The sequence below is a fragment of the Archocentrus centrarchus genome, unplaced genomic scaffold (assembly GCF_007364275.1).
Source record: "Archocentrus centrarchus isolate MPI-CPG fArcCen1 unplaced genomic scaffold, fArcCen1 scaffold_108_ctg1, whole genome shotgun sequence".
NCBI lineage: Eukaryota > Metazoa > Chordata > Actinopteri > Cichliformes > Cichlidae > Archocentrus > Archocentrus centrarchus.
Window position 1 is genome coordinate 147,027 of NW_022060154.1, and position 27,977 is coordinate 175,003.

At 40.4% G+C, this 27,977-nt stretch overlaps 1 protein-coding gene and 1 pseudogene across 1 annotated transcript in view; both read right to left on the minus strand.

The window, feature by feature from the left end:
* znf408 (zinc finger protein 408) overlaps nucleotides 1-5,194 on the minus strand; it is a 28,997-nt gene extending 23,803 nt beyond the window's left edge. The window contains exons 1-2 of the mRNA XM_030722895.1: nucleotides 5,097-5,194; nucleotides 3,336-3,621 (exon numbers count right to left, since the gene is read on the minus strand). Coding sequence (XP_030578755.1) covers nucleotides 3,336-3,617 — 282 coding nt within the window. The 5' untranslated portion in view covers nucleotides 3,618-3,621; nucleotides 5,097-5,194. The remainder of the gene's footprint in view (nucleotides 1-3,335; nucleotides 3,622-5,096) is intronic.
* A 4,616-nt stretch (nucleotides 5,195-9,810) lies between these two features.
* On the minus strand, nucleotides 9,811-27,410 carry LOC115775359 (aggrecan core protein-like; annotated as a pseudogene).
* Between the last annotated feature and the right edge of the window lie 567 nt (nucleotides 27,411-27,977).

Here is a 27,977-nt window from a genome sequence, read left to right on the forward strand (position 1 = left end):
GGATGTTTGATGTCTGGAGAGAATGTCATGTCTTATACATTACACACACTACTCAGTTCTTCGTTCAGTATATATTTCTGAACACAATTAACAGGCACAGAACAGAAGACTATTTTGGAGTAACCTATTTATCCGATTGTGGTTCGATATCATAGTTAAGACCTCACCATCAATCTGAACAGAAGGCAGAAAAACACTATGGAAAAAACACTAATTCAAAAATAATAGAATGTAAAAAGAACAATAAGGATGAAGCAATACTTCAACAAATAACACTGACAAGAAGAAAGATAGATAAAGCCCTGAGCTAGAGAAAAATGCTATGGTTCATCAAACAACCTTATTATTAATCAGGTTCTAAGGCAGCCAAATACCTGGCCAGACATCTCCGTGTACAACAGGCCTCTAATACAATCCACAAGATCGGAGATCCTCAAACAAAGCAATTAATGCGTGAACCTGAATGAAGAAACAATCTTTAAAGACTACTACAAAAACTTAGATGAGCAGCCTCTAGTAGCAGATGAAAACCAGATGAGAGAATTCACTAGATTTGCCATCTCTAGGTAAAAAAAAAAACAAAAGTTTATTTCTTATATTACAAAAAATAATTGGATGGCATTAAAATCCAATAAATCACCAGGCAGTGGTGGATATCTAAATAAATGGTACGAAATAAATGGATATTTAAACCCTTTGGACTTAAATTTATTTAATCTAACTCTTAAAGAGGGAAAATTACCCTGATCGTGGAAAGAAGCTATAATAACAGCTATCCCAAATGAAGGAAAAAAAATTAAGACTGCTGCAAATCCTACAGACCAATTTCAGGTTTGAATGTGGCTTACAAAATATTTACCTCAATTATCTCTAAAAGGTTTGAAACTTATGTCAGACTTGATTGATGAGGACCAGTCAGGGTTTGTCAAGGGTCGACATTACAGCCACTTTACATATAACAGACCAGGTTCAGCAGCAAGGAACAGGTGCGGTGTTGGTTTGCCTCGATGCAGAAAATGTTTCTGACTGTGTCAGTTTCTGTATCAAGTACGAGAGAAGCAGGTGACACAGTGTACTCAAATCTATATATTGAAACACTACAAACAGAAGTGGACATTTATCTTACAGGGCGTGACTTGTAAAGGTTGCTGCCTTAGACTCACCCAGTTCGCTATTTTATTGAACCTTTGGCTCAGTTGATCAAACTAAACAGCAATCTGAAAGGGATTTATATAGGAAAGCAGGAACACACCACTGGCCTTTCTGCAGATGACATTCTTTTTCTTCAGGATCCTGACAATTCTCTCCCTAATTTGATCTCAATATTAGCAGACTTCAGTTAATACTCAGGTTACAGATTAAATATAACAAAGAGCCAGATTCTTTCCTTTAATTGATCTCCAAACCAGGAACTGAGAAAATGGTGGTAGTAACTGAAAAACTTAACAAATTATTTGAAATCAATTGTGGCCAAATGAAGAATAACATTAACAAGGATACTGGGAGGTAGCCTCTATTCTTGATTTTGGTTCACAAATTGAAGTGATTAAGATTCATGTGCTACCAAGGGTATTATATCTATTACAATCCATTCCACAAATGATCCTAGAAACACAATTTAGAACATGAGACAAATAATTTTTGTCCCTGAATTTATTTGTAATGACAAAAAAAAAAAAAAACAACGGTCAGATGTAAAACATTCTAAATAAACTAAATAAAGACAAGGGTGGAATATCTTAATCAAGTTTGAGGGAATATTTTTACACAGCTCAAATGAGACACCTAGTATGCTGGTGCTGCCCTTATACCAAGCAACACAGGCCGATATAAGAATGAACACAGAAATACAATCAACATTAAGAGATAAAGACAACAAACAGCACAAGGAAAGTAAAAATGAAATTATTAAGCAGACACTGAAAATCTGGGGTAAATTTGTAAAAGAGTACAATAAGAAGAGTGACATCAAGCTTCTAAGCTGGCCTGCCATTGAACCTAAATCCAAATGTTCACTTCAAGCAGTGGTGGAATAAAGGTATAGCAGCACTATGCACATTAACCAGTGGAACAAATTTAAGAGTTTTGAAAAATTGAAGGAGGTAAACAAGAAAGGTATAATAACAGATAAATTAAAACAAAATAACGAAAATAAATTAAACATAAAAATAGCTGAGGAGGATTGGTGCTCTGTGTGGGTGAAAGTAACAGAAATCAACAAGGAAGTGAAGAGAATTTGACTGGAAAAACGTGATTCAGTTTTTGTAACACATTATATTAAAAGCAAGCAACTATGATCACAACATCCATGCTGGAGTCAGTATGGTCTCATGAAGGCCAACCACTCCCACATATTCTGGACATGCAGGAAAATTCAAGTATGTCTAATTTTAAGAAAGGTGCAAGGTTATGAAATCCCTGAAGATGTCATGGAATTGTACCCTGGGGCAATTAAAGTATTGGTACATATTTAAAATATTGCTCATTACTTTAAAAAAAAAAAAACTGTCACAAAGAACTGGTACAAACCTGACCTTAAACAGTGGATGGATGCAGTGAGGGGAATCTCTGTGATGAGAGAACGACTTTCTTACTAAGATCTAAAAGCCTTTCTACAAAAGTGGGAAACATTTATTGCTTATATTTCAGCTGAAGACCATGCTACCTTTTTGTAACTTAAATAGTGACAGATTCTTGGGACAATATATTGTGCAAATGCAATGATGTGTGCAGGATTATACCTGGCTTTTTCTGCTCTTTGTTTTATAAAATTGTTAAAAGTCACTAAAGAGCTAAGATGCTCACACAGAAGCTTCAAAATGCAAAGTCCAGAAACCAGTGGGTAATGTCACGGTGGTTACGTCCATCTTTTATATACAGTCTGCGATTCTCTTACAATGTAGGGATGTACTGTTCCAGCTTTATCCATATCTAATCTGATACCAGCACCTTTAGCTTTGGGTATCTGCTGCTGATACAGAGTACTGATCCGATATCAGTGTTAAATTAAAGACTGGGAATTATGTTTTATGTACAAATCAAGACCAGACTCCAAACAACTTGAAAAATATCTCCAAACTGCTGTGTATTTGCTATTATCTCTCTCCATGATGTTGCATGGTGAAATAAAGAGAGAGCAACAGTGCACTGAATGGATCAAAATGTGGATAGGTTCATTGTTACCGATACCTGAGCCAGGTTTTTGGCTCACTATTGTACTGACATGTAATCCAAATATCAAATCAGTGTATCCATTGTTTGGATTAATTCTGAAAAGTTTTGTCACTGTTAATGATTTAGATCTCTGTCTGAATACTTTGAGCACTGAGCATTACCTGTTCTTCCTCTGTATTGGTGGTCTGATCTGTTTTGGACTCAAGGTTTGTCGTGCGTTCACCATCTCGACTGTGAATTTCCGGCTCAGCATGATACTTTGAGGTCCACTCAATGTCCCCATCTCCCCCCAGCAGGGACCCAGCATCCAGTGGGCGTCCGACCCACCAAAGCCCCAGCCTGCCCTCACAAAGATGCGAAGGCCCTACAGCAAAGCCGCAGGGAAGCGACGAGCAGAGAAATGAGGCAAGAGCAGATGGGATGGGAGGAGCAAGACAGGCCATCAAGCTGTAGAGAAAAACACAAAGCAGGTCACAGGCAAAAATAAAACCAAGCATGATGGTGTCACTTCACATTGTTGTGCTGCACATATTTGGCACTGACTTGAGGAAGGTCTAAGGCTCACATAACCACTTGAAACAGGCTGTTTATTATAGCTTTTAAACAACAATGACCTGTTCTTTCATTTGCAACCCTACTAACCTTTCTTTTTCACTACAGTTCATTTTCTCTATTGTACTTCATTCACTTGAAATGTACTTGTGTTTTTTTCTCTGCTGTATGTATTTTTCATTCTAGTTTTCAAGGCTTATTTGGAGACCTTGAATTTTTGAATAATACTCAAAGGTTCCTAGTGAATATCAAGATCATTTTTGCTTGCAATGCTCATCCTCAACCAACCAAGTTGTAATTAAAGTGCAGTAATTCCAGGGCCTTTTCAAAAACAAAGCATTAACAATGTATGTATTATAGCCATCAAAGTTACTAATCAAGGATTCTCAAAAAGTACATTCTTAAAAATATGAACTGCCCTGCAAAGCTCAGCTACACCAAAGGCCTGTAAGACCATGGAAGATAACAAGCAGCAGCTAAAGGCGGCTGCAGTAAATGCCGGGGAGTGCATCTCGAGAGATGAAACAAATCCCTTTATGATCTCCACGTCACTGACTGCAAAGGATTTTATGTAATTATTAAAAATATTCCTCACACTTATAATTAAATATTAGTTTGTCAAGGGAGGGACTGAATTATGCTTTAATGTCAATTTCAATTTTAATGGTCATTTACAAAGAAAAAATATCCATATATCCATCTAATTCTACCACTGTTCTCGTATCTTCAAATATAGCTACAACCTGCAGTGAACAGGCCTAATGACAATGTGTCCTTACAGTGTGTAAATACAGAAACATGCATCCCCTACAGAGGGACATTTCAACTGAAGTGTTCTACTTGAGTAGTTTAAAGATACATCATCAAAAGTTTTTATTTTGGGTATATTCACGTTGAATACTGTTGCACTGTTTGTAGTATTTTTTTTTTTTTTAATATTACATAATGTTTGACCAAACTAAGTAACAGTGGCATTCGTGACGTTAACTACTCTCAGCTCAGGTTATCCTAACGCACACTGCAGCGGTGTTTATGCGGTACTCGGGCTGTCTGGCTCGAAGCTAACGCAGGGAAAATGCATTTCTGGCCAACTGTAATCGCTGCCGCCGCGCTCGTATGTTAGCTGTGAGGCGTTGGGTCAGTCTAAACAATACAGTTTCATTGAGCGGACGGTGGATGTTGTTTGTTAGTTGAAGGCACCTACATTTATGTGATTTGCAAAAGCCAACAGTAACAATGGCTGTCGATGTTTTCCAGCCACCAACTTTTACCCGGTGCAGACAGGTTAGCTACTAACTAACTAGCAAAAGCCCGTGAATCACAAACGGGTTCCTAAGTTATTTCTGTAATTAAAATAACTGTGTACATACATAGATAATGGTCGCTGTCTTGAAGAGATAGTTTATTATTACACTAAATGTATTCCGCTTGAAACTCTGGGAAAGCCATCGTTATCCAGCAAGAAAAAAAAAACATCAATAAGGTCCTCCTCGAGTATTGTCCGACTGGAAACGCGCGTGACTGCTTAGTTCCGCAAACTAAGGAGAAAAGCTCCATTTTTTTTTTTGTTGTTTTGTTTTGTTTTTTCTTTGATTTTGGTTTTTTAGTAACTTATAATGTTAGAACATTAAAAAGAGTACCATTAGCCTATAAACGCATGCATACATACGTACATACATAAATATACTTTTTCACTGGCAACTTCTTTATATTTTGTATGTTAGATGTATAGGTATTTGTTGGGTTCAGTCCTGTTTGTCAGCAAGACTATGGAAACACTGCTCATCCGAAACTCATAAAGTTTGGTAGCGGGGTAAAATTAATAAAGCCCATAGAGGCACAAGAGATGGTTTCTACAGAATTTCTGCTCTCTCTACAGCTGTATGCACCATATGGACAAAACTAACAAGGCACCGGATCATATGGCTTCAGTCCATACTGTATCTCATAAAGAACAAAGAAATAATTTATACAAACAATAACTAGACTGTTCATATTTAAGAGTAATAGTTAAAGAAGGCTCACTCACGGGCACAGTGAAGTCCATATTAAGTACACTAATCTTCTAAGTTTAACATCCCAGGTTAAATTGAGGTTATGAGGTCATGTTGGAATGCCTGAAGTCTCTTTAGTGCTGTAAAGTTTTTTGTCTTTGTCTTTTACATGAAATGTTGCATGTATTAATCAACTTCAGCTCTCCTTTCATATCATATTCAGATCCTTACGGTAAAAAAAATTCACAACTGTAGTTTTTGATCCATTTCCCACTTAAAACTGGCAGCAGCAGCACCATCTAGTGGTCATTTTAATAAACATCTCGGGATTTTCAGTCCAGTCTACATTACGGCCGCACCGTGTCGCGGTGGTTAGAAGCCAGAGGGTCCTGGGTTTGAACCCATCAGCCTCTCTGTGAGGAGTTGTGTGTTCTTCCCGTGTCTGCGTGGATTCAAGTCCAGCTAAGTTTGGACAGCTTTTTCCCCCCATAATAAATGAAATCATCATTTAAAAACTGCATTTCATATTTACTCAGGTTATATTTGTCTAACATTAAAATCTCGAGGGCTTGGAGCCACAGGGGCGTGAGTGACATTTTGGTCAAAATTGAGATATAAATATATGAAATGAAAGCTCTTGGTGTGCTCTATCTACTATCTAAAATTACAGAAGTAAAATATTAATAGAAATAAAGTTATTCAACAAAAACCAAAAGGCTTAAATCTGAATGCACAGAAGAGGAGAACAAACAGGTGGAGGTAATGATGATGTGATGGCTATTTGTTATACTGCTAATCAATAAGAGCAATTACAATAAAAGCTTAATCCGTCTAGTCTGTTTTAGTTTTAGCAGCTTACACCTCAGTGCTGTCTACTTTTATCCGTTTGATCCCCAGTTCCAGTGCTCCAGTGGCAAGATACTGAACCCCAGTAGTGTGTGTGTGTGTGTGTGTGTGTGTGTGTGTGAGTGAGAGAGAGAGAGATCAGTGCTTAAAGTGGATAAGAACAAAGGGCTGTATGAATTTGTGTGAGTGGCTAAATAAGGCTTGTAAGTGCTTTGTGTGCTGGGGAATAACAGAAAATCACAACATACAATACTCTGACAAGCAAGTTAGTGTTGCTGTTGTTGGCTGTAATCATAAATAGTCAGCCTGCTAAAACAACAATTACTTAGCAGTATGTTATTGGTTACAAACATGTTATTATTATTATTCTTTATTACAAATATACACACATGCAAAACATCTTTAGAGCAGAGTGAGATGATTCATCTCGAGGCCCTGCAGCAGGCAGGGTATTTTTGCTGGATACTGTAAAAAGAACTCTATTCAGAGACAAGGCAACACCTGCCATATGCAGCACACCCTGCTGGGCAAATACAAATTTACCATTATGTTATTATTCCAATGAGTCAGCGCTCTGTCCCATTTACCCCAGGTACTGCCACAAAAACACTGAGCTCACTTACAGTAGAAGTGGTTGAAAAGGTGAAAGAAGTGTTTGTTGCTTGTACATGGAATAACTGGGCGGTGACCCCCCCCAGAATGACAGAAGGCTGAATGAAGCTTCACAGGTTTTAAATTTAAGATTCACAGAGTCATAAGAGGAGCTGGGGCTGAGTCAAAATACACTGCAGGATGTACAAAGAAGGAATAACACAACCGTTTGGAGTCATTCATTCTATTTTTTTAGTCTTTTTAATGAAACTAGTAACAATGACACCAACAAAAACTACAGAATATAACCTGTCTTATCCTTTTTTTTGCTGACTGAATAAAACGTGTCTACATCAGAAATATGTACAGCTTTGAAAGTGAATTCTCCTCTTTGTTATGCAGCAGGTGATAATATGTTTGAAAGAGGCACAGCCTCCATAAACAGCATCAGTGACACAAAACAAGCACACAAATGAATGCAGTCAAAGCTGGAAATAAAGAAAACTGTAATGGCTACAGCAAGGATATTCCTGCGGAGCCCCTGTAGTCCCATAAGGTGAGTATTTATTATTATTTTAAGTATTTATAATATTATTTTATTCTGTGCAGCCATGTTTATATTTGTGAGCAAGTCATCTGTGCAAATGAGTTATTCATCTGGACAAAAGAAATATTTACTTCTACAAACGAGTTTGTCGTCTGTTTATGAAAGTTATTCACATGTGTGAAGGAGTTATTTGTCAGTGCGAAAAAAAGTTGTTCACCGGTGTGAGCAGGTCATACGGGTTATATGATTTATGTTAGCAAGTTGCTCATTTTTGCAAACGGGTTATTTATATTCAACAAGCTTTTACCTTTAAAAACAGGCCAAGGCCCAGATAAGTAGCACTCTTGCACAGATAAATAACTAATTTGCATACATGAATAACTCATTCACACAGATAAATAATGTGTTCACACAGAAACATCACCTCAGGGTACTTCACGGGCTCCATATATTTCTTCTGAGGTTACAAGCATAAAACAGGCAAAAGGTTCATCGTACTTGCTCCACAGAGACGATGCGCTGCACGGTCTTCTGGAAGATGATGAGTGACTTAACAGAGAAAAAAACAGAACACTAAAACCAGCCAACATGATAAACTGAGGGCATTCTTTACAAATCAAGCTTCTGTGTGCTGCTAGTGCTGCTGTGGTCTTATATAATAGTTACTGGCTCACTGAAGAAAGTATATTTTACAGTTGGTAGTTGGCTTTTTGGACAGTTTCTTTTAAATACTACCTACTTCTTTCTCATCCAGCAAATTTAGGCCATCTTTCATGTCCAGTAAGGCCACAGTAGTCATCCAATAATATTGAAATTGCATATAAAATGTCTATAGTACATATAGTACATGTTTTTACTGTTTTCTTTCTATTCTTTATGCAGTAAGCGAAGGGCAATTTTATCTTTGAGTAGTTCTTGCCATAACATGGATTACTATCAGCTCCAACAACACCGCAGCAAGAAATTCCACAGTTAAACTGAGTAAAATATTTAGTTCCTGAAATTCACTGTGGCCTGAAGAACCTGCTTATTAACCTTTAAGTTTGTATGAGGATCTCCCCTCGAACATAGTAACTAGCCTGCTGCATCATTTTTACACTTTGAACTCAGCCCTCCTTAGGCTGATATTTTTTATTTCCATCAAATGATGTAACATTGTTCCATTCATAACACATTACCAAGACCATATGTTCAGTTTATTACACAATCAAACTTTGGTAAACTAAGCTTATCCAAATCAGGGTCTTATGTTCCACTCAGAAAAGCATGTTCTCCAGTTCCTTGCAGTCTATATTTAACCATTTAACAGGTGTGAGCACCCTGAACTGGACCAGCAGTTAAAAGAAATGGATGCATAGATGGAGCAGGTGTGATAATACGGTACCCTCAATTACTGTCACATCTGCCTTTGTAGGTGGATCATTTCTGCCCGGAAATGTTCGAATGACTCAGCGGATATGTTTTCACACGGGTGGTTTTGTTAAAACTGATCCCTCTACATGCTGACACTTTTTAAGCACAACAGTTACACTGCTTTGCCTCTGTTGGACGAATGGCTCTAACACTGTGGAACGGGAACGAATGGAAACAAAGTGCTTATTCTGACTGAGTGAGTAGAGAAGATGGATGACTGATATGGATTTGAAAAAGGAAAATAACCCACAAATATTTCAACCTGCAGGAGAAGCATCTCCCCTCTACTTTAACTTTTTTTTGGAACCTGGCTTCATGAATCATATCCACCAGCATCCATCCCCATGATAAGATCTACAGCAGACTACAGTGAACCACACTGACGGTACCATCTAGGAATGTAAACGAAGAATCCCAGCAATAATTTCCCTAAACAAAAATATATTACAAGACATACGATGACAATTAACAAATAGAACAATAAAGTAATAACACATATATATATTAAAAATATATTAGGACAGGAAACAAGACAAAAAAAAAAAAAAAATCACATTACCATGGTGTAGCCACTTCCCTGTGGGCATGCCACAATATTAACTCTTCAAATCTTATTGACTAATATAGAAAACTGTTTTTTTTTTGTGCCATTAATATTCTTCTAAAGTAACAAATTGCTCTTCTTTTTTTTTTTTATTTCTTAATGATGCCTGCTCCTGGTTGCTGGATTCCCGCGGTTCCTTTTCTGTGCTCGTTTTGAGTTCTCACTGCAGCGCAGGGAAAACAAAACAATGAGGAATTATTATCAAAAAATAACACATTTGTCAGTACATGTCCGCAAGATATTTCTTCTGGAAACTACATGAGTAATAGGGTGTCTATGAAGAGCAAGCTCACCATCAATGCACTTCACTTGGGGCTCCTCCCACTGTCCGTCTGGTTGACAGCGCACCAGCGGCGGATGCCGCTGTCTAAATCCCGGGTTGCACTGATAACGGGTGATGGAGCTGACAGGGTACACCGCCCTCCGTTTGCCAAACATGCGAGCGTTGGCCACCTCGGGTGGGGCACCACAGGACACTGAAGACAGTACCAGAGGCCACAGGACATCATATCAAACAATGTTTCCTGGATTAAATATTTTCAGTAAAAACCTGTAAGCACTGCTATACCAGTGATTCAGGCTGATTGTTTTCACATGTGAGCAAACCAGATGTCAGATCTGGGAATATGCGGTTCTGGATCTACAGGAAAATTTAAAAAATCGCTTAAATGGAACTTAACTTAAATGTCTGACAGAATTAAGCAGGCTGAACGATCTCAAAAAGCAACACATGATGCCACAATCTAAATAAACAACTGAGAAACAAAGTCACTGACATCTGTCAGTCTGAAAGGGTTACAAAGCCATTTCTAAGGCTTTGGGACTCCAGTGAACCACCGTGAGAGCCATTATCCAAAAATGGAGAAAACGTGGAACGGTGGTGAACCTTCCCAGGAGAGGCCAGCCTACCAAAATGACTCCAAGACTGATGACTCTTCCAGGAGGTCACAGAAGAACCCAGAACAACATGTAAAGAACTGAGTTCATGGTTCAACAATTAGAAGACTGGGCAAAAATGGCATCCATGGGAGAAAATCACTGCTGACCAAAAAGAACACAAACACTCATCTCACATTTGCCAAAAAACATCTTGATGATCCCCAAAACCTTTGGGGAAATCTTCTGTAGACTGATAAGATAAAAGTTGAACTTTTTGGAAGTTTTGAGTCCGTAAAACTAACACAGCATTTCATAAAAAGAACATCAGACCAAGAGTCAAAGATGGTGGTGATGGTGTGATGGTCTGGGCCTGCTTTGCTGCTTTGGGACAGCTTGCTTTAATTGGTTATGCAGCAGGACAATGATCCAAAACACACCAACAAGTCCACCTCTGAATGGCTCAAAAAAATGAAGGTTTTGGAGAGGTCTAGTCAAAGTCTGAATTTAAATCTGATTGAGATGCTTTGGCACGGCCTTAAACAGGCCGGTCATGCTCAAAAACCCTCCAGTGTGGCTGAATTCAAACAACTCTACAAAGAAGAGCAGGACAAAATTCCTCCAGAGCAATGTGAAAAACTCATTGCCAGTTATCACAACTGCTTGACTGCGGTTCTTTTTGCCAAGGGTGGCACATCCAGTTATTAGGTTTAGGGGCAATTACTTTTTCACACAGGAAAGGTTATCCAGGTAGGTTTGGATAAATCTTTTCCCTTAATGAATGAAATCATCATTTAAAAGCTGCATTTTCTCAGGTTTCTCAGGTATTTCAAATCCATTTTCAGGCCTGAATGTTGTTTTCAGTATTCATATTCAAATGAATGTGTTAAAGAGCAACAACAAGCAAGTCAAACTGAAAGAAACTTAGGAAGACTGAGCAGTTTTGGAGGAAATTGTGTAAGATGTTTATTGTTTGACTGCTGCACGCTTGACATTGTTGTTCCTAAATATAGCAATTTAGGATCTCGAAGTGATCACCGTCTTTCCAAAAAATGCCTTTTTCATTGTGAAATTAAATTAGTATGACTTTCCTAAGGAAGAAAGCAGAAAACAAGAACAAATCGTTTCTTTTTGCAGACCAGCAGCCAAACACCAACACGTTTGTTTTGTTGCACCGTTTCCCACAAGACTTTCTTCCACAGAGCCAAGTATGAGTCACACTGTAGGAAGCTGGATTTTCAGCAAGTCTCATGAAAAAGATGAGTTTATTCCATGTATAAAGGGCAATGCTAAGGAGTCAAACCACTCAAATGTTTATCTTGTATTGATAACCAGACCAAACATCTTGTGACCACAGTTTCTATAAGAGCAAAGGTCATATTGATGTTCATGTGGCTATGCTGTTTCATAATATTATGTGTAAATATTTTGGTTCAGGCTCACAAATGGGTGCAGAAATGATCATTTCTGGTTCTTGATTGAAGGACAGGTCTTTTCCTCCATACCAGCAAACAGAAGAAGTGGTGCCCACAAAGCAGCCAATCAGGAGAAATGTACCATTAAGGGAGGGTGCCATTGAAGGGACCGGAGCTAAAACGACTTGTTTCAGTAAATGGATGAACTGAGGGGGTTCCTTAAATGACCGGTACAAAAATAATTTCACATACATCACTTTTTCTTTTTATACTGTGATGTATGCAAAGCTATTTTAGTATAGACTAAGAATAAAAATATATCAAGCTTAAGAGGTCTACTTTAACAGCTTTAAAAGGTGATATTGTCATGTGCTGTGAGTCTGCCAGTGTGTTTCTGCTCTCTAGTGATTCAAAATCTGCCTACGGAGCTCTAAAGGTTTTGTTAAGCCGACATACTTGAGCCTTTCTTGCAGGTGAAAGGTAGACGATAGCTGCAGGGGACGTCATTCCATTGGCCGTTGGAATGCCAGATCATCACCACACAGTGTTCTTCAGAGCTGACGTAGTTATCTGGCTGGTTTGGCCTCCAGTTCTCATATTGCTGAAGAGACGAGAGAAAAGAGGTAAATCTCAGAATGTAAAAGAAGTCAATTCATCAGTGAAACATGACATTCTGTCTGCCACACCTCTCGCCATAACAAAATTACCTTTTAATTTAACAGCTTCCTGCTTACAGCTGTGTTATACACCCTGACATAGATGCATGTAAACATCTGCTCTGATACACATCCCAACAACTCCTTGTGCACTACTTGCTGTGTGGAATAAAGCTGAATATTTGATTCCCTTTGTGAGATCAGTATGAAACCGAGACAAACACAAATGATCTACTTACAAATATACACAACAATAAATAAAAACATTAATAACTTAAAACACACACATGCTTCTTTGACTCAGGAAAATGTTTTCTGTATTGCCTTTTTAACATGTTGGAATGGTGGGAATCTCACCATCATGGAATCTCACCTTTCCATGATGGTGGGATTTGACTGCAGACATTCCGAACATGTATGACCAAAATCATCTGACCTAAACCTTTACAGGAAGGCATGCTCTGATTACTGTCACTGCTCTTCTTTTCACCTTCTTGCATAAAAGCAGTGCTGTTTGCAATCTAAACACCTGGTTCTAAGGCCAGTCTCTGTGTGTGTGTGCGTGCGTGTGTGTGTGTGTGTGTGTGTGTGTGTGTGTGTGTGTGTGTGTGTGTGTGTGTGTGTGTGTGTGTGTGTGTGTGTGTGCTCGCTCACACATGCGTGCACGCTACTGCACCTGTTTGGTATTTTTATGTCTCTGAATGAACCCACTTGAGCTGAGGTGGGTGGAGTGGTGCAGCTCAGATAGTGTTTGTGTCGATCAGGTGGAGCAGAGCTATTCTGGTACTTGTTTTGTTTTTGGATGTTACATTTACACTCTCACCTGCTCAGACAGCTTTTTATAACAAGTGGAAACAGAACAGCATTTTCATTACTTTAGTTGGCAGATGCGCATGAGCTCACCAAAACTTTATATGCATGTTGAGCTTTAGTATCCATTTACTAAAAGCTTAAAGGTAAATAAGAACATGCATGTGATTTTTTCACTGATGTTTCTGCAGGTGGCTGGACACTTTGGTGCTATATCTACCGTGCAGAAAACCCAAGAGGAGCTCAACTTTGTGTTCATTTGGAACGTTTTGCACATCTTTGTTTAGTGACGTGGGAACCTGCATGCTCATTCTGTGTGTCTGACTGATTGGTTGTGGTTCTTTTCATTTGACTCCCTTTGTGTGTGTGTGTGTGTGTATGTGTGTGTGTGTGTGTGTGTGTGTGTGTGTGTGTGTGTGTGTTTGTGCCATTATGATCCAGCAGCACCACCATCATCTCTGGGCCAAAGCTCATTTAAAATGGATTGAGGCAAAGTAAAAAAAAACATTCTGCAGTCAGATGAATTATTTTTGGAAAATATGGACGTCACTTTCAGAGGACTAAAGAGGAAACTGACCATCTGGCTTGTTATTAGGGCTCAGTTAAACAACACCAGTCCAGCGTCCCCACTCACCAGTGGAGTGCCATCTGTCCACTGGAAGTCGTTCTCCACTGTCTTGTCATTCAGCCCGATCCACTGGTAGACTTGTGCATTTGCTGTGTAGGCAAAAGAAAGTTAAGACGACTTGATTCTCTCTCGCTGTTTGCTCCCATCTCTCACACACATCACAATAGATACTCACAGTTGACAAAGTGTTGCTCTTCCGGTGAGATGATGCTGACCAAGTGGGCGCTGAGGTCTCGGCAGCGCTGCTCAGCATTCACCCACACCTCTCTGTCAGTGAAATGTCGGTAGCAGTTCCCCTGAAATTTAGTCCAGCCGTCCTCACACGGCTGCTCCTCTGTAGCCACAACATAAATGAATCAACACTCAGTCTTGCTTCCTTCAGTTCAAAGTTTTATGAATGCAGACTGTCCCTCGTCAAAAGGACATTAAAGGCCATTACTCACCCACAACTACAAATGAGTTGGATAAGTAAAGTGCAGCATCTTCTCTTCGCTTTTTAAATTTTCACTCTCTGTTATTGTAATTATTCACGAACTGTGAAGTGTTTCAGTTTGACATATTCAGGGCTAGAAACCTATTTTGCCCTTAGTCGGTTTGCTGTTTTGACAAAGGACAGTGTTTCCATCCTAACCTACAAAACAAAAAAAACCCCTTACAGAAAGGAAAATTACACATAATCCCCACTCTGGCTGGTAGGGCCCTGCCCAACTTCCACTTTTCAGTTTACTGTAACATTCAAAGGCTTCATTCACTCATTCTGTAGCTCCACTCTGTGTAATTTAAGAGCCGGTTCAACACAAAACACCCACATTTTTCCACTTAGTCCTTGTACTATTTAGCTGTGTACTGGTAGATAACTCTGGATTTATCTGAGACATCCCTTAGTTATACTGCTATAATGCACTGAACAATTGATCTGCATTCATTATATTTAACTACTGCATGCCAAGAACTTATCTGCCTCTCCTGTAGTTTGTGCTCTCTCCTTTTGTTTGTTTTTCCTATTTTTTTCTCTATGCTTTCCCCTCATCCCCCACACCAGTTGCAGCAGATGTCTTCCCCTCAGTGAGCCTGGTTCTGCTGGAAGTTTCTTCCTGATAAAAGGGAGTTCTTCCTCCCTCTGTCACCAAGTGCTTGCTCGTAGGGGAATCATCCAATTCTTGGGGTTCTTTCCTTAATATTATAGGGTGTTTATCTTACACCTTATAAGTGTCTAGAGATGACTGTTGTTGTGAGCTGGCACTATGTAAAGAAAATATAACTGAACATCTTTAAAACAAAACAAAGTTATAAGGATAATCCACAGGAACAAGCATGGACTCTTGATTGAGATGAGTGTATGAAGGTATAGCAAAATTAATCTTAACTCAAGATCTGCTGAGTAGCCCTTTTGAGAACAGATGATGTTGCCACTGAGGATAAAAGGGAGGCGCAGCAGATTTTTTGTATTCCAAATGACTTCATTGTTTTACTTTCAAAATGTACTGCACCTAGTCTTACAAACATTATACAATATGCATTTAAATGGGACATATTATTCATGACATTACCCCTCATTTACTAATATTAGGGTGGAAACATTCTTACCCTGCACAAAACAATTACTTCACATACAAAATCACCATAAGATTTATAATATGCTGCATATGTTAGTAAATCAGACTCTGTAACTCATCAGGCTCTTGCTTGCTGCCTGCAATTTGCACACCCCCATTTCTCTATGTAAGGAAACTCATTTACTGTTAGTAAATGAGGGCCACTGTTACTCTGCATAACCTGTATGGTTGTTGTACAAAGAGGTTTAGCAAAGCTTTAAGTGTTCAGTGTTTTCAGCAGTAAAAACACCGTGCCATTACTTTTTTGTGATTTGAGTGAACTGACCCTTTAGATACTTTCATGGCCACGAGCAGAAAATAGGTTCACATGGCAAACCCGAAACATCACAGATACATGTCATGAACCACCAGAGCTCCTCATGACTGTATTTTCACAGAGCCACAAAAAACTGGCAGCGATGCCGTCTGCTGGTGATGTTTAGCATCACTCTTGCTTCAGTTGTTTTGAGAGGCTGCTGTTAGTATTTATTAGCTGAAGCTGATCTCGTACCGATCTCACAGCGCTCCCCTCCGTAGCTGGGCAGGCATAAGCATTTGAAAGAGTCTACAGTCTCCACACAGGTGGCTCCATTGGCACAAGGGTCGGAATGGCACACATCTACCTCTGCAAAAGAGGGGTTGGGTAACACTACTGTTTCAGCGAGGGTTGGGGATGAAAGGTGGATCAGCAAGGTGAGGAACAATGCTCTAGTTGCTGCAATTTCATACATATATATATATATATATATATATATATATATATATATATATATATATATATATATATATATATATATATATATATATATATATATATATATTAAATTCCAGCAGGATGAAAGCAACCATATGATGGCAGACACTTCATATGGTGCAGCAGTTAGATTAGCATGCATACATGAGCAGAGATGGCATGCTGGAACAGCAGACCAAAACCAACACATAGCCTGAAGAAGCCACCTGCGATGAACATATGTGACACAAAAGTGGTAAACCCTCAGAGCAGAGATGATGCACATTTGACAAACAGCCGAACGTGAACATCTGCCACAGAAACACAGAAACCCACAGCTGGACACGGAATAAATGAACCACAAATAAATAAAATAATAAAAAAGCAAAAATATGGTCAGGACACAACAGCAGAGAGAGAGAAAACAGACTTTTGGTGAGACTAGTGAGTCAGATTCATGAACAGTGACTGCAGTCACAACTGGTTAAATGTGTATCAGGAACTATAACTTCAGGTGACAAGCTTATGTATAGACTGCAGACCAGCAATTTAGCACATGCAAACAACAAACAGAGAAATGTTACAGGCAAAGTCAGCTAACAGGTTTTGAGTGAAGTTGCTGTCACAGAAAGAGATGAGAAACTTACCATCACAGAAAGCAACGCCATTTTCTGCTGTGCACGCGGCATCACCACAGGGATTTGGTTCACATGGGTCAAAATGTCCTTGAAAAAAAACACACACTGATTCACACATGATGTCCTCCGTGAATGACATACACCAGCAGATGTAGCATCTTAACACAGTGTAAAATCCAAACTCTAAATACAAGAACAGGAAACCGAAGCAGAAACTCAAACTGGAAAAAAGAGTTTAAAACAAAGACAAGACACACAAAACCTATTCTAATGGAATAAAGATGAGCACAGGAACTGAGGGGAAAACACGAAGGGATCTGAAAAAAAAAAGAACTGCAGACACAAACTATATTAACACTGACCAGAAAGCTAGAACCCAGAAAACAAGAGCAAAACTCTAAAATATTAAAGGAGGCAAACTGACATCAAAACACGGCCTAACACTAGCAAAAACTGAGAGCTCAAGAATAATAAAGAAACATCATATTAACCTGAGTACAAAACTCAAAGACCAGACTAAAACTAAATAGAAAAGGGAGGTAAAATAATAAATAAAACACAAAGTATGAAATTTAACTAATAAGCTCTATAAAACAATATCCTTTCAAAACTCAACAAAACTCAGAATCCCAGGACAAAAGCAATACACTAAAATGTTAACTGTATATTAACTGTTCTGCTGGAATGGGAAAAAGTCATTATGAGCCCTGTCAGGCTGAGAACATGTTGTGCAGAGTTTAGCATCAAGCCAGTTAAAATTCTGTGACACTGATCTGTTAAGCAGCAGAGGGGGTTGTTCATTTATTGTAGCTGCTTTGCTGTTAATGAAAATCACAATAGGTGCACTAGAGGGGCAACAATGAGACAACCCCCAAAACAGGAATGGTTTTACAGGAATGGAGGCCACTGACATTTTTCCCTCCTCATCTTTTCAGACAGTTTTTTCACTAGTTTTGCATTTGGCTAGGGTCACTGTCCCTACTGGTAGTATGAGGCGATACCTGGACCCTACAGAGGTCACACAGGTAGTGCAACTCCTCCAGGGTGGCACATCAATACATGTAATTTCCAGACATTTGCTGTGTCTCTCAGCACAGTCTCAAGAGAATGGAGGAGATTCCAGGAGATATGCAGTTACTCAAGGAGAGCTGGACGAGGCCGTAGAAGGTCCTTAACCCATCAGCAGGACCGGTACCTGCTCCTTTGTGCAAGTAGGAACAGAATGAGCACTGCCAGAGCTACAAAATGGCCAACAAGCCCGACATCCTCTAGTGGGTCCTGTGCTCATTGCTCATCACTGTGGAGCCCAAATGGCATTTGCCACAGAACACCAGAATTGGGAGATCCACCACTGACACCCCGTGCTTTTCACAGAGCAGGTTCACCCTGAGACGTGAAAAGGTCTGGAGAAGCTGTGGAGAACGTTATGCTGCCTGTAACATCATTCAGCATGAATGGCTTGTTGCTGGGTCAGTGATGGTCAGTGACCCTACGCTGCAGTGGGGTCCTGGGTTCCTCATGGACAAAGCTCAGCCCTCGTGTGGTGAGAGTAAGCAGGCAGTTCATGGAAGATAAAGGAACTGAGACCACTGTCATCACAATATCGATGATGCCCTGGACCAGATCTGGAAGAGATCCCCCAGAACACCATCTGTCGTTTCATTAGGAGCATGCCCGACGAAGTCATCAGGCATGCATATTTACGTGTGGGGGCCGTACAAACTGAGGCAAAAACTGAGTACCATTCTGAGTTGCTGCAATGAAATTTTGATGAAATGAACTAACCTGCTGCTTAATGTTTTTTACTTTAGTTTTCAGGGTGTCTTTGAATTCAGCCCTCTGTAGGTTGGTAATTTTCATTTGTTTTTTTAGCAGTATATAAAAAGCTTCTCAAGTTATGTTTAATTTATCAAAACTGTGACACTATGAGTGCAGTGATTTGGTGCTTTGATGACCATCACTGTGTTAGCACAGATATGAGTAAATGTAAAAGTGAAGTCTGTCCTGCCATTGAAACTGAAAGACACAAGACACAAGATACCAACAGTGTCAATCCAGTTATCCATTCTCTTCTGCTTATCCTGTTCAGGGTCGGGGGGTGGGGGGTGGGGGGGTGGAGCCATAGTAACAGAAATTGTTGGAGTTTTCTAAACAATGGCAAATTTAATCATGGAGAAGTTGTGCCTAAGTCACACTTGCCATAGGCAACACCCAGCAATGACCACGATTTCTGGCTAGAACCCTGACCCTAGAATTAAAACACATTACACTGACATCTTTCATTAGCATAAAGAGCTACAGATGAATAATACGTCATGCTCATTCAACACATGTCATATTCATGTCAAATGAGATGTCAAATCCATGGCAGAAAACAGAAATTATAACAAGAACATGCTTACTAACCTTCAACAGGGCCTTCTGTCAGTATGGAGGGTGGTGTAACTGCAGTGAGAGGTGCTGCCAGTCCTGCCGGGACAACCACAGGGGTCAGAGTTGCAAAGACATCACCAGGGGTGTCTGGCAGTTCTGTGTTATTAGCGGCCTCCTGTGGTCCTCTGGTGCTCCCTGTCAGTGCCTGTTCACTGGTGGGATAGGCCACTGGCAGATCTCTAGAAGAAGCTCCTGAAAAAATGACACTGGCAGCAGATGAGTCAGTGTGTCCACTGCCAGAGTAAAAGCCACGGCCACTACTGCTTCCTTCTCCACTGTACTCCACTGACCCATGACCAAGCTCCATAAACAGCGTGCCAGAGACCTCTGGTGATGTGTTTTCAGATACCTTTGACGTTAGATCCTCAGACAGTAATGTAACAGTGCCTTCTTCTCCACTTGTAGAGGACTCGTATCCAGAAAGTCCCGATCCAGATCCAGAATGAAAATTTGACCTTCCAAATCCGGAAAAGTATCCACCACTTCCATCTCCAGAACTGTAGAGTAAAACCCCAGATGCCTCCTCCACTCCAGAGGACGACCCTGTCAGTTCAGTAAACCCTGAACCTACCAAAGTCACACCAGAGAAAAACTCAAAAACCCCTCCAGAGCCTGAGGCACTGATATCACCACTGAGATCTCCACTAAGGTCACCGCTGAGAATGCCTGATCCTGAAATGTCTCCAGAACCACTGAAGAGGCCTCCACCAAGCTCACTGTATTTACTAGAGGTGGTTGCATCAATCAGTCTATCATCTATCAATAAGATCTGAGCATCTCCACTCCCTGAAAGCTCTCCTGACTGTCCACTACCACTTCCAGAGGAGAATTTAGATGGGAAACCATTAAACCCGGAAAAATCTTGGCTGGTGATGAAACCAGATGACATGGAAGAGAAGAATCCACTTTCCCCAGAGCTGTCTATGGAGGAACCACTTTCTGTAGAGCTGAAACCAGATCCAGAACAGGACACATCCCCGCTACCACTCAGCACTCCAGAGCCACCATCAGATGAAGGGAAGGTAAGGATCTCTGTGCTTCCCTCTCCAGCTTCTTGAAGTCCTCCTGAAGCTGAGCCATCTCCTGAGAGAGTACGGTCCATGCCTGAAAAAAGAACATTGATTGTAGATCCTTCTCCACTAAGACCTGATCCAGAAACATCTGCACTGCTAGGACTTGATTCTCCACTGGGTAGGTCAGTAATTGCACTACCAGCCAGATCTCCAGAGCCAGACAAGTCCCTAGTGAAAGGGAGGTCTCCAGAAGCAGAGCCTTCTCCAGAGGTAACCTGATCTCCAGAACCAGACAAGTCTCCAGAACCAGATGAATCTCCAGAGACAATGTGGTCTCCAGATATAGATGGCTCTCCAGAACCAGGTTGTTCTCCAGATCCAGACAATCCTGAGGTATTATCAACTACAGACCCAGATCCAACACCTGCTGAGCCTGAACCAGAACCTGAAGTCTCCACGTCAATGGGAGGAGAGATGGAAGGAACAGCTGAAAATAGAAATAAAAGCAGAGTTATTAGAAACAAAAAAGAATGGTTGATAGATAACAACTAATCCATCCATGATCTAATTGAAACTCACCAGGTCTTAACAAATCAGTGACTGATGTCAGGTTCAGTAGAGCCTCCTCAATATCTGTGATGTTCAGTCCAGTTTCATTTGCAATAAGTTGAATGTCAGCTGCAATAATTAGGCAATGAGAGGGAATGAAGATGATGATGATGATGACAAATCAGAGGTGTAAGGTATGACACGAAGGCCTTTGTTTTGGAGAAAGACAAATAGGATTTTTTTCAACAAATCTAAATTGCTTTTTTTTTTTTAATGAGTGTCCAAGAATTTTTTTTCTATCCACTTGTGCCAAAAATTGGGAGAATAGTTTTAAAAAGTAAAGGGTCAGGGAATAGCGTTGGGTGAAGTTAGACCTCATAGGGTTAATGAATTATAAGGACATTCAGAATTAGCCTGTTAGATAGCAACAGTTGACAGTGTTTACCTCTGAAACAGTAAGCATCAAATCTTGCGTCAAGTTCAGGATAGTCAGTCTGGTTGGGGTGACTGTACACAGTGTGTACTCCCAGTTTTCCTGCTCCACACTCAGCACGTGGGTTGTTGATGGGGTAACGCACACTCCGATCTAGTAGCCAGCCTGCACGACACTTGTCAAAACCCATTTTCCAGGCTGCATAGAGATGTCCTGTAGAGGCCAGTACAGCATTCTGCTCTTGACACTTATGAACAGCCTCATCGTAATTGAAACCTTCAGCAGATCCAACATGAAAAACTTCTCCTGTGGAGCAGATGAGGGATCACAGTGAAAAACAAAATCAAAAATGTGTACATTATATAAAGTCATAGCTATTTGGCTATTTTATCACCTTTGAGCCCTTCAGTGTAGCAGTACACATCATATCGCTCATCTGATGGCCTCAGACCATAGGATCGAACCCCGGGCTGATCTCCCAGATCTCCAGCACACCTTTCTCGAGGGAAAATAACTGGATACCTACACAAGTACAAACAATATGCTATAAAACCTTGCTTCAGATAGGAATCTCTTCACTTTTTCACAAGTGCTGTGAAAATACATTCTAGATTTACCTTACGGTCTGATCCAGAAGCCAACCTGCATCACACTGCTGGTATCCAGCTTCATACGCTGCCTGCAGCTGCTGTGGAGCGGCGATGGAGCCTCCGGCACTCTGGCAGGCTAACTGGGCCTCAACAAAAGTGAAAGCATAGCGGCCAGCAGCTGAGCGGTAATGGAAAACCACACCTGTATAGGAAACAGGAGAAATTCCTGTGGGGGTGGAATAATTTTTACTTATTGGGAACGTCGTTGTTAGGGAATCTTACTGATCCTCCTTTGGTTATTATAACATGCATCAGAAGTTCAGTCACTGACCAGTTGGAGGTATCACAAAGCCTTTGCTTGGTTCCCTGTTTACATCCGGCTGTGCTGTGGCCAGCTCTATCAGGTCAGTGATGAGCTCAGTGACGTTTGGTGGCTCAGGCAGCTCTGTGGGGCTTTTTGTGTAGGTGAAGTCTACATTAGTAGGCTGCATAGTCTCCACCTGTCCACCGGCCTCACTCTCTGTGGTCGTCCTCTTGAAGAACACCTCTGGGTTCTGCGTCACTGTGGAAACACTCAGCACACCACTTCCTTCCTCTGTGATCCCTGAACCTTCTTCATCAGGAGACTCTGAAGGTGACAGAGGAAACGGGTTACCTTGCTACAGTAGTTCAAAGCTGGCCTTTTTTTAAGTGTCATATGTAGGAGTGGACTGCAAGTGTCAGCTAATAACTGGAGCATTAGTTCATTGGTTCATCATTCAATGTACTGTACCATCAGTGGCTCAATGTTCTTCAGTACATATATGGACAAAAGTGCTGGGCCACCTACACATTAGACCTAAAGGAGCTCCTCAGCCATGGAAGCCCATGCAATGAAGCTCCCAGCACATAGTTTTTGTGCTGATGTTAATGCCAGAAGAGGTTTGGAAGCCCGCTGGAACAATTACTGAGTCAGCAGAGCGTTGGCAATGTGTTTTCACCATGCACCTCAGCACTCAGCAACCCCACTCTGTAATTTAAGTGGTCTGCCACTTTGCGGGTGAGTTGCTGTGTTTCCTGAACACTAAAATACTAAAAGCACCTGACTTCAAAGATTAAGAAGTATGGCCCAATACTTTTGTCCATTTAGTATATACAAGTACATGTCAGATGTGTACTTTTCAGTATTATTCTGTTGATTTCCCACAACCAGCTCCAATGCTTGGTATTATTGCCTATTCATATTCATTCTTTGTGTATGTCTCTTTTTACACTTGGTGAAAATATAGGTCTATCTTTTTTTACTGCAGAACAAAGAAATTCACCTTGGTTATGTTAGTGACTTCAGCAAATTTTGTAGACAGCCATAAAAATCAAAATTCTCCACTGTGTACCACCAAAGGGCTTTGCCACCAAGGGGGTCCCCCTTTAGCAACTTTTAAGACAGCCACCAGCACAGCAGAAGTTACTGAGGTATTGAGGCGGGGTGTTAAAAATATTTCTTCCTGTAAAGTGAGGAATGATGGAAAAAGTTTGAGACCCTCTAGTCTAAATGATGGCCTACCCGTATAACAGAAGGCATCATAGCGAGACTCAGGAAAAGGGTATCCTGTCTGATTTGTGTGAAGATAAACAGTTCGCACCCCCAGCAGCCCCCCTCCACACTGTGGCCAACGAATGTTAATGGGATAGCGGACGCTCCTGTCTCCAAGCCAGCCAGCGTTACAGACATCCATCCCTCCCTGCCAGGCCAGGTACAGCTGACCTGTAGTGGCCAACTGAGCACCCTTATTAGAGCATGCACCACGGCCTCAGAGAAGGTGAACTTTTCTGCAGTAGCAGTGTAGAAAACTCTGCCTGTAAAAGAGATTTGTAAAAATTAAAGAGTAAATAATGAAAGGATGAGTTTGAAATGTATTAAAAGTCACTGCAGTGTACCTGTCATCTTCTCAGCAAAGCAGTAAACATCATAAGTCTCATTGAGATCCCTCACTCCATAAGTCCTGACCCCGGGGAGTTCTTCTTTGTCACCATAGCAGTTCAAACGAGGACTATGGATTGGGTACCTGTGTTTAAATAAAATAATGTAAATAAGAATTTGTGACTTCAAAAAGTAAAGATACCATATGTCTTTCAAAAGAAAACTAGCCTCATCTAATCTTTGTTGCTGTCCAAAAACTTAACACAAACAAATTCTTCTCTTTTCCACATTATCCTTGTGTGTTTGCCTTCTGACTTTGACTTTCAGACTACAGTCCTGGATGTTTGAGGCGTGTGTTTAAACCTTTGTTGACAACAGTGAAAAATCGCATTCGTACATCACTGTGTACGACGCGCCATGCATCAATCTTTTTGAATGGAAAATCCCCCACCAGCAATCAGCCGATCATGCTGAATGAGCGCATGAACATATATCCAGAGAGCAAGGTTGTTGTATTGAAAATTTGGCCATGTGCTCTGGCGTAGTAGTGTGCTTTGTAAGGTGATGCTGTTCTTGTGCCATAGTTTTCTGCTTGAACCAATACCAATAGGCTGCTATCAGCACCAGACAATCCAACATCAACAATCGCAATAATAGTTCAATTTAAATGACAATTTAAAATAGATCCTGTGGTATGACCGATACAAATCAGAAACTTGTTTTGGACACTATGGATCTGTGTGTCCTGCTCTAAAGACGAGAGGGATCATCAGGTGTATTACAGATCCAGGATGATACAGGGACGTGTTAGTGCACACAGTCAGGATAACATCCATATCTGTGAAGGCACCATTCAGCTGCACCCTTTAGGGGTCACTACAGTGGATCATCTGCCTCCATCTCACCCTATCCTGAGCATCCTCCTCTGTCCCACTAACCCTCTGCATGTCCTCCTTCACTACAGGCATGAACCTCCTCTATGGTTTTCCTTTTCTTCTCCTGCCTGACAGTTCTATATTCAGCCTTCTTTGTCAATATATCCACCACCCCTCATCTGCACATGTCCAAATCATCTCAGCCTTGCCTCTCAAACTTTGTCTCCAAACTGCTCAACCTGAGCTGTCCCTCTGCTGTACTCATTTCTGATCCTGTCCATCTTCCTCGCTCCCAGTGACAATCTTAGCATGTTCAGCTTTGCCACCTTCAGCTCATCCTCCAGTCTTTTTGTCAGTGCTGCCATTTCCAAACCATACATCATAGCAGGTCTCACTACCATCTTATAAACCTTCCCTTTCACTCTTGCTGCTATCCTGCTGTCACGAATCATCCCTACATACATGTACAACATCAGAGTGTCTGTCGAGCAGAGTACAAAGTCTTGTTAGATGGATGATTTGAAAATTATGGCATTTTGTTTTTATTTACATTTTACATAATGTCCCAACTTTTGTAGAGATCAATGAGATGTTACATGTCAAATTTTGTACATTGCACATTGACCCATATGATCTGTTAAAGGTGCCACAATTTTAAGATGTACAGTGCTCAACAAATTTATTAGACCACCACCAAATGTTATGGTTTATGCCACATTTTTAGTTTTAAACAAATTTTTGGCAGTTTTCTAAATTTTTTTTGTTTTTTGCTTTTAATGACAGGTGGTCTAATAAATTTGTCAAACAATGAGTTTAGGAAATAATAGTAAAGAGTTGCTGCAGCCGCTAATATAAGAGACTGACCTGACTGTGCGATCGGCGAGCCAGCCAGCGTCACACTGGTGGAAACCGTCATCATACGCTGCTTGGAGCTGCTCAGGTGAAGCCATTACTGCACTATTCTGGGTGCACGCTGCATTTGCTTTTTCAAAAGTCAAACTGTAGCGTCCCATAATTGCCCTGTAGTGGAACACAATGCCTGGAGAGACAAATAAGTTGTATAAAAATAAGAAAGACTGATTGTGTGATGTGACCAAAAAAAAATCATCATCATCATCATCATCATCATCATCATCATCATCATCATCATACTCAGTATGTTTGTTCCTCCTCCTCCGACTGGTTCAATCTTGATAAAACTTACCAAGATTCATAACATCTATATGGAGATTGATTAAAATATTTACTTTGAATAAAAAGTACTGTTTCTTTTCTGTGTATTTGTATATAAAAACTGCGTGATCGAGGCCAGTTTGTGAACATACTCTGTTTTTACTCAAGCAAATCGCACGTAATGTTTGCATGTTAATATGCATGTTACACATAACTTTTAAACAGTCACCAGAGAATTTAAGTATTAGGCAACAATACCACTATCAGATTTTTTTTTTTAAATCAAAAGAATATTTATTTCTATTCTGATCTCTTGTATCCACTCCAGCTACCTCACAGACTCTATGTGTCACTTCTAGTTCATTTACATACCTTGAACCTGGACATGGACGATGTCGTAACTGTCCTCGATATCACGCTGAACCTCACAGCGATACACTCCTGTGTCACTGGAACGCAGCTCAGATATCCTGATGCTGGCATCTGTTGGGTTCCCAGGATAAGCCAGCAGCTGAACTCTGTCCTTGTAGTTCTCAGTGATACGCACCCTTCCCTCCAAGGCAACAAGGATGGTTGTGACGTTTTCTTTGGTGACAAAGCTCCATTTGATGCGGTGAGACAGGGGGGCAATGGTGGGAGCTCCAGGGTCTTCAACAGTGTGATCCTACATAAGAGGGAACATTTTCACAATCAGTTTGTTTCCTGGGTTTTCAGATATAATAAAGTAATATGACTTATGTTGGCACTCCATCAAAACCCCTGCTACTTTATTAGCTCACAATATTCCAAAACCTTGTAACACAAAATGTTGTTTTGTTGTCAACTCTGCTGAGTATTATTGTATTCTGTGTTGTGGTTAACGCATTCGCCTTACACATGAAAGAGGGAGGAGACACCAGCCCAATCTATCCCAGCTGCCACTGGGTGAGAGTCAATGGTAAATTGCTAACACTGATATAAGTCTATAAACTAATGATGTCACAGTGGCTATATGTCCCTCTTTTACATACAGTCTATTTATAAAGTGGCACACAAATCAAATGTGTAGTCTGTAATGACACACCTCGAAGTAACACGGTAAAAGAAGCGTTCCCCCCAGCAGAGGATGCTGTGGCTCTTCCAGAGGAACGACCACACTCAGTACATCGTCTGGGTCTGTGAAGGACAGAAATACACACAATACAAAGAAAGACAACAACACACAAATTCCATCTGATCATAAAATATACTTGCAGGGATTAAAAGATGTTGGATGTCTGATTGATGAGGAAACTCACTCCTTACCCATAAATGACTGCTCCTCAAAAAGATAATCAAATGTTGCTGAGATGACAGTCAGACCCAAAGACAACAGCACTGTCCACCTGAACATATTTTCCTGAAAATTAAAAAAGGAAAATAAGGAATTCAATTATGGTTCAAATTCATCATCATCATGCCATCTAACCCGTTTTTCCCTGTAGGTCTTATTTCCAACCAACCCTTGCAGCAATCTGTCGTCAAATTACCTTATTGAATATGAAAAGGTTGATGATTAGACGTAACAGCAATGTTTTCACCATTTATTAACAGTGTGTGTTCTTTGAAGTCCCCTGTTGAAATCTGATCCACAAATCGCAGATTTCTGTCAAATATCAAAGAGATCAAAACTAAAATCTCTGAGACTGTCAATAAACTCACTGAAATGCAGCCACAAAGTTGCATCCATTCATTCAGTTTGAGATTGATTCACTAATTTTATTACTGTGTCACAAAGTGGTTCCTGGTCACCTGACCCAGCCCCATCTATGAGCTTTATAAAAAGGAGAGTTTGACATCTAATCTTAAAAGCAGAGACAGTGTCTTTGAAATCAGAACTGGAAGATGATTCCTGTTGTAAATTTGTTAACAGGGAGCACTTCGGTCAGAGAGGGTCTTTCTCAGTTTTATTCACATACGC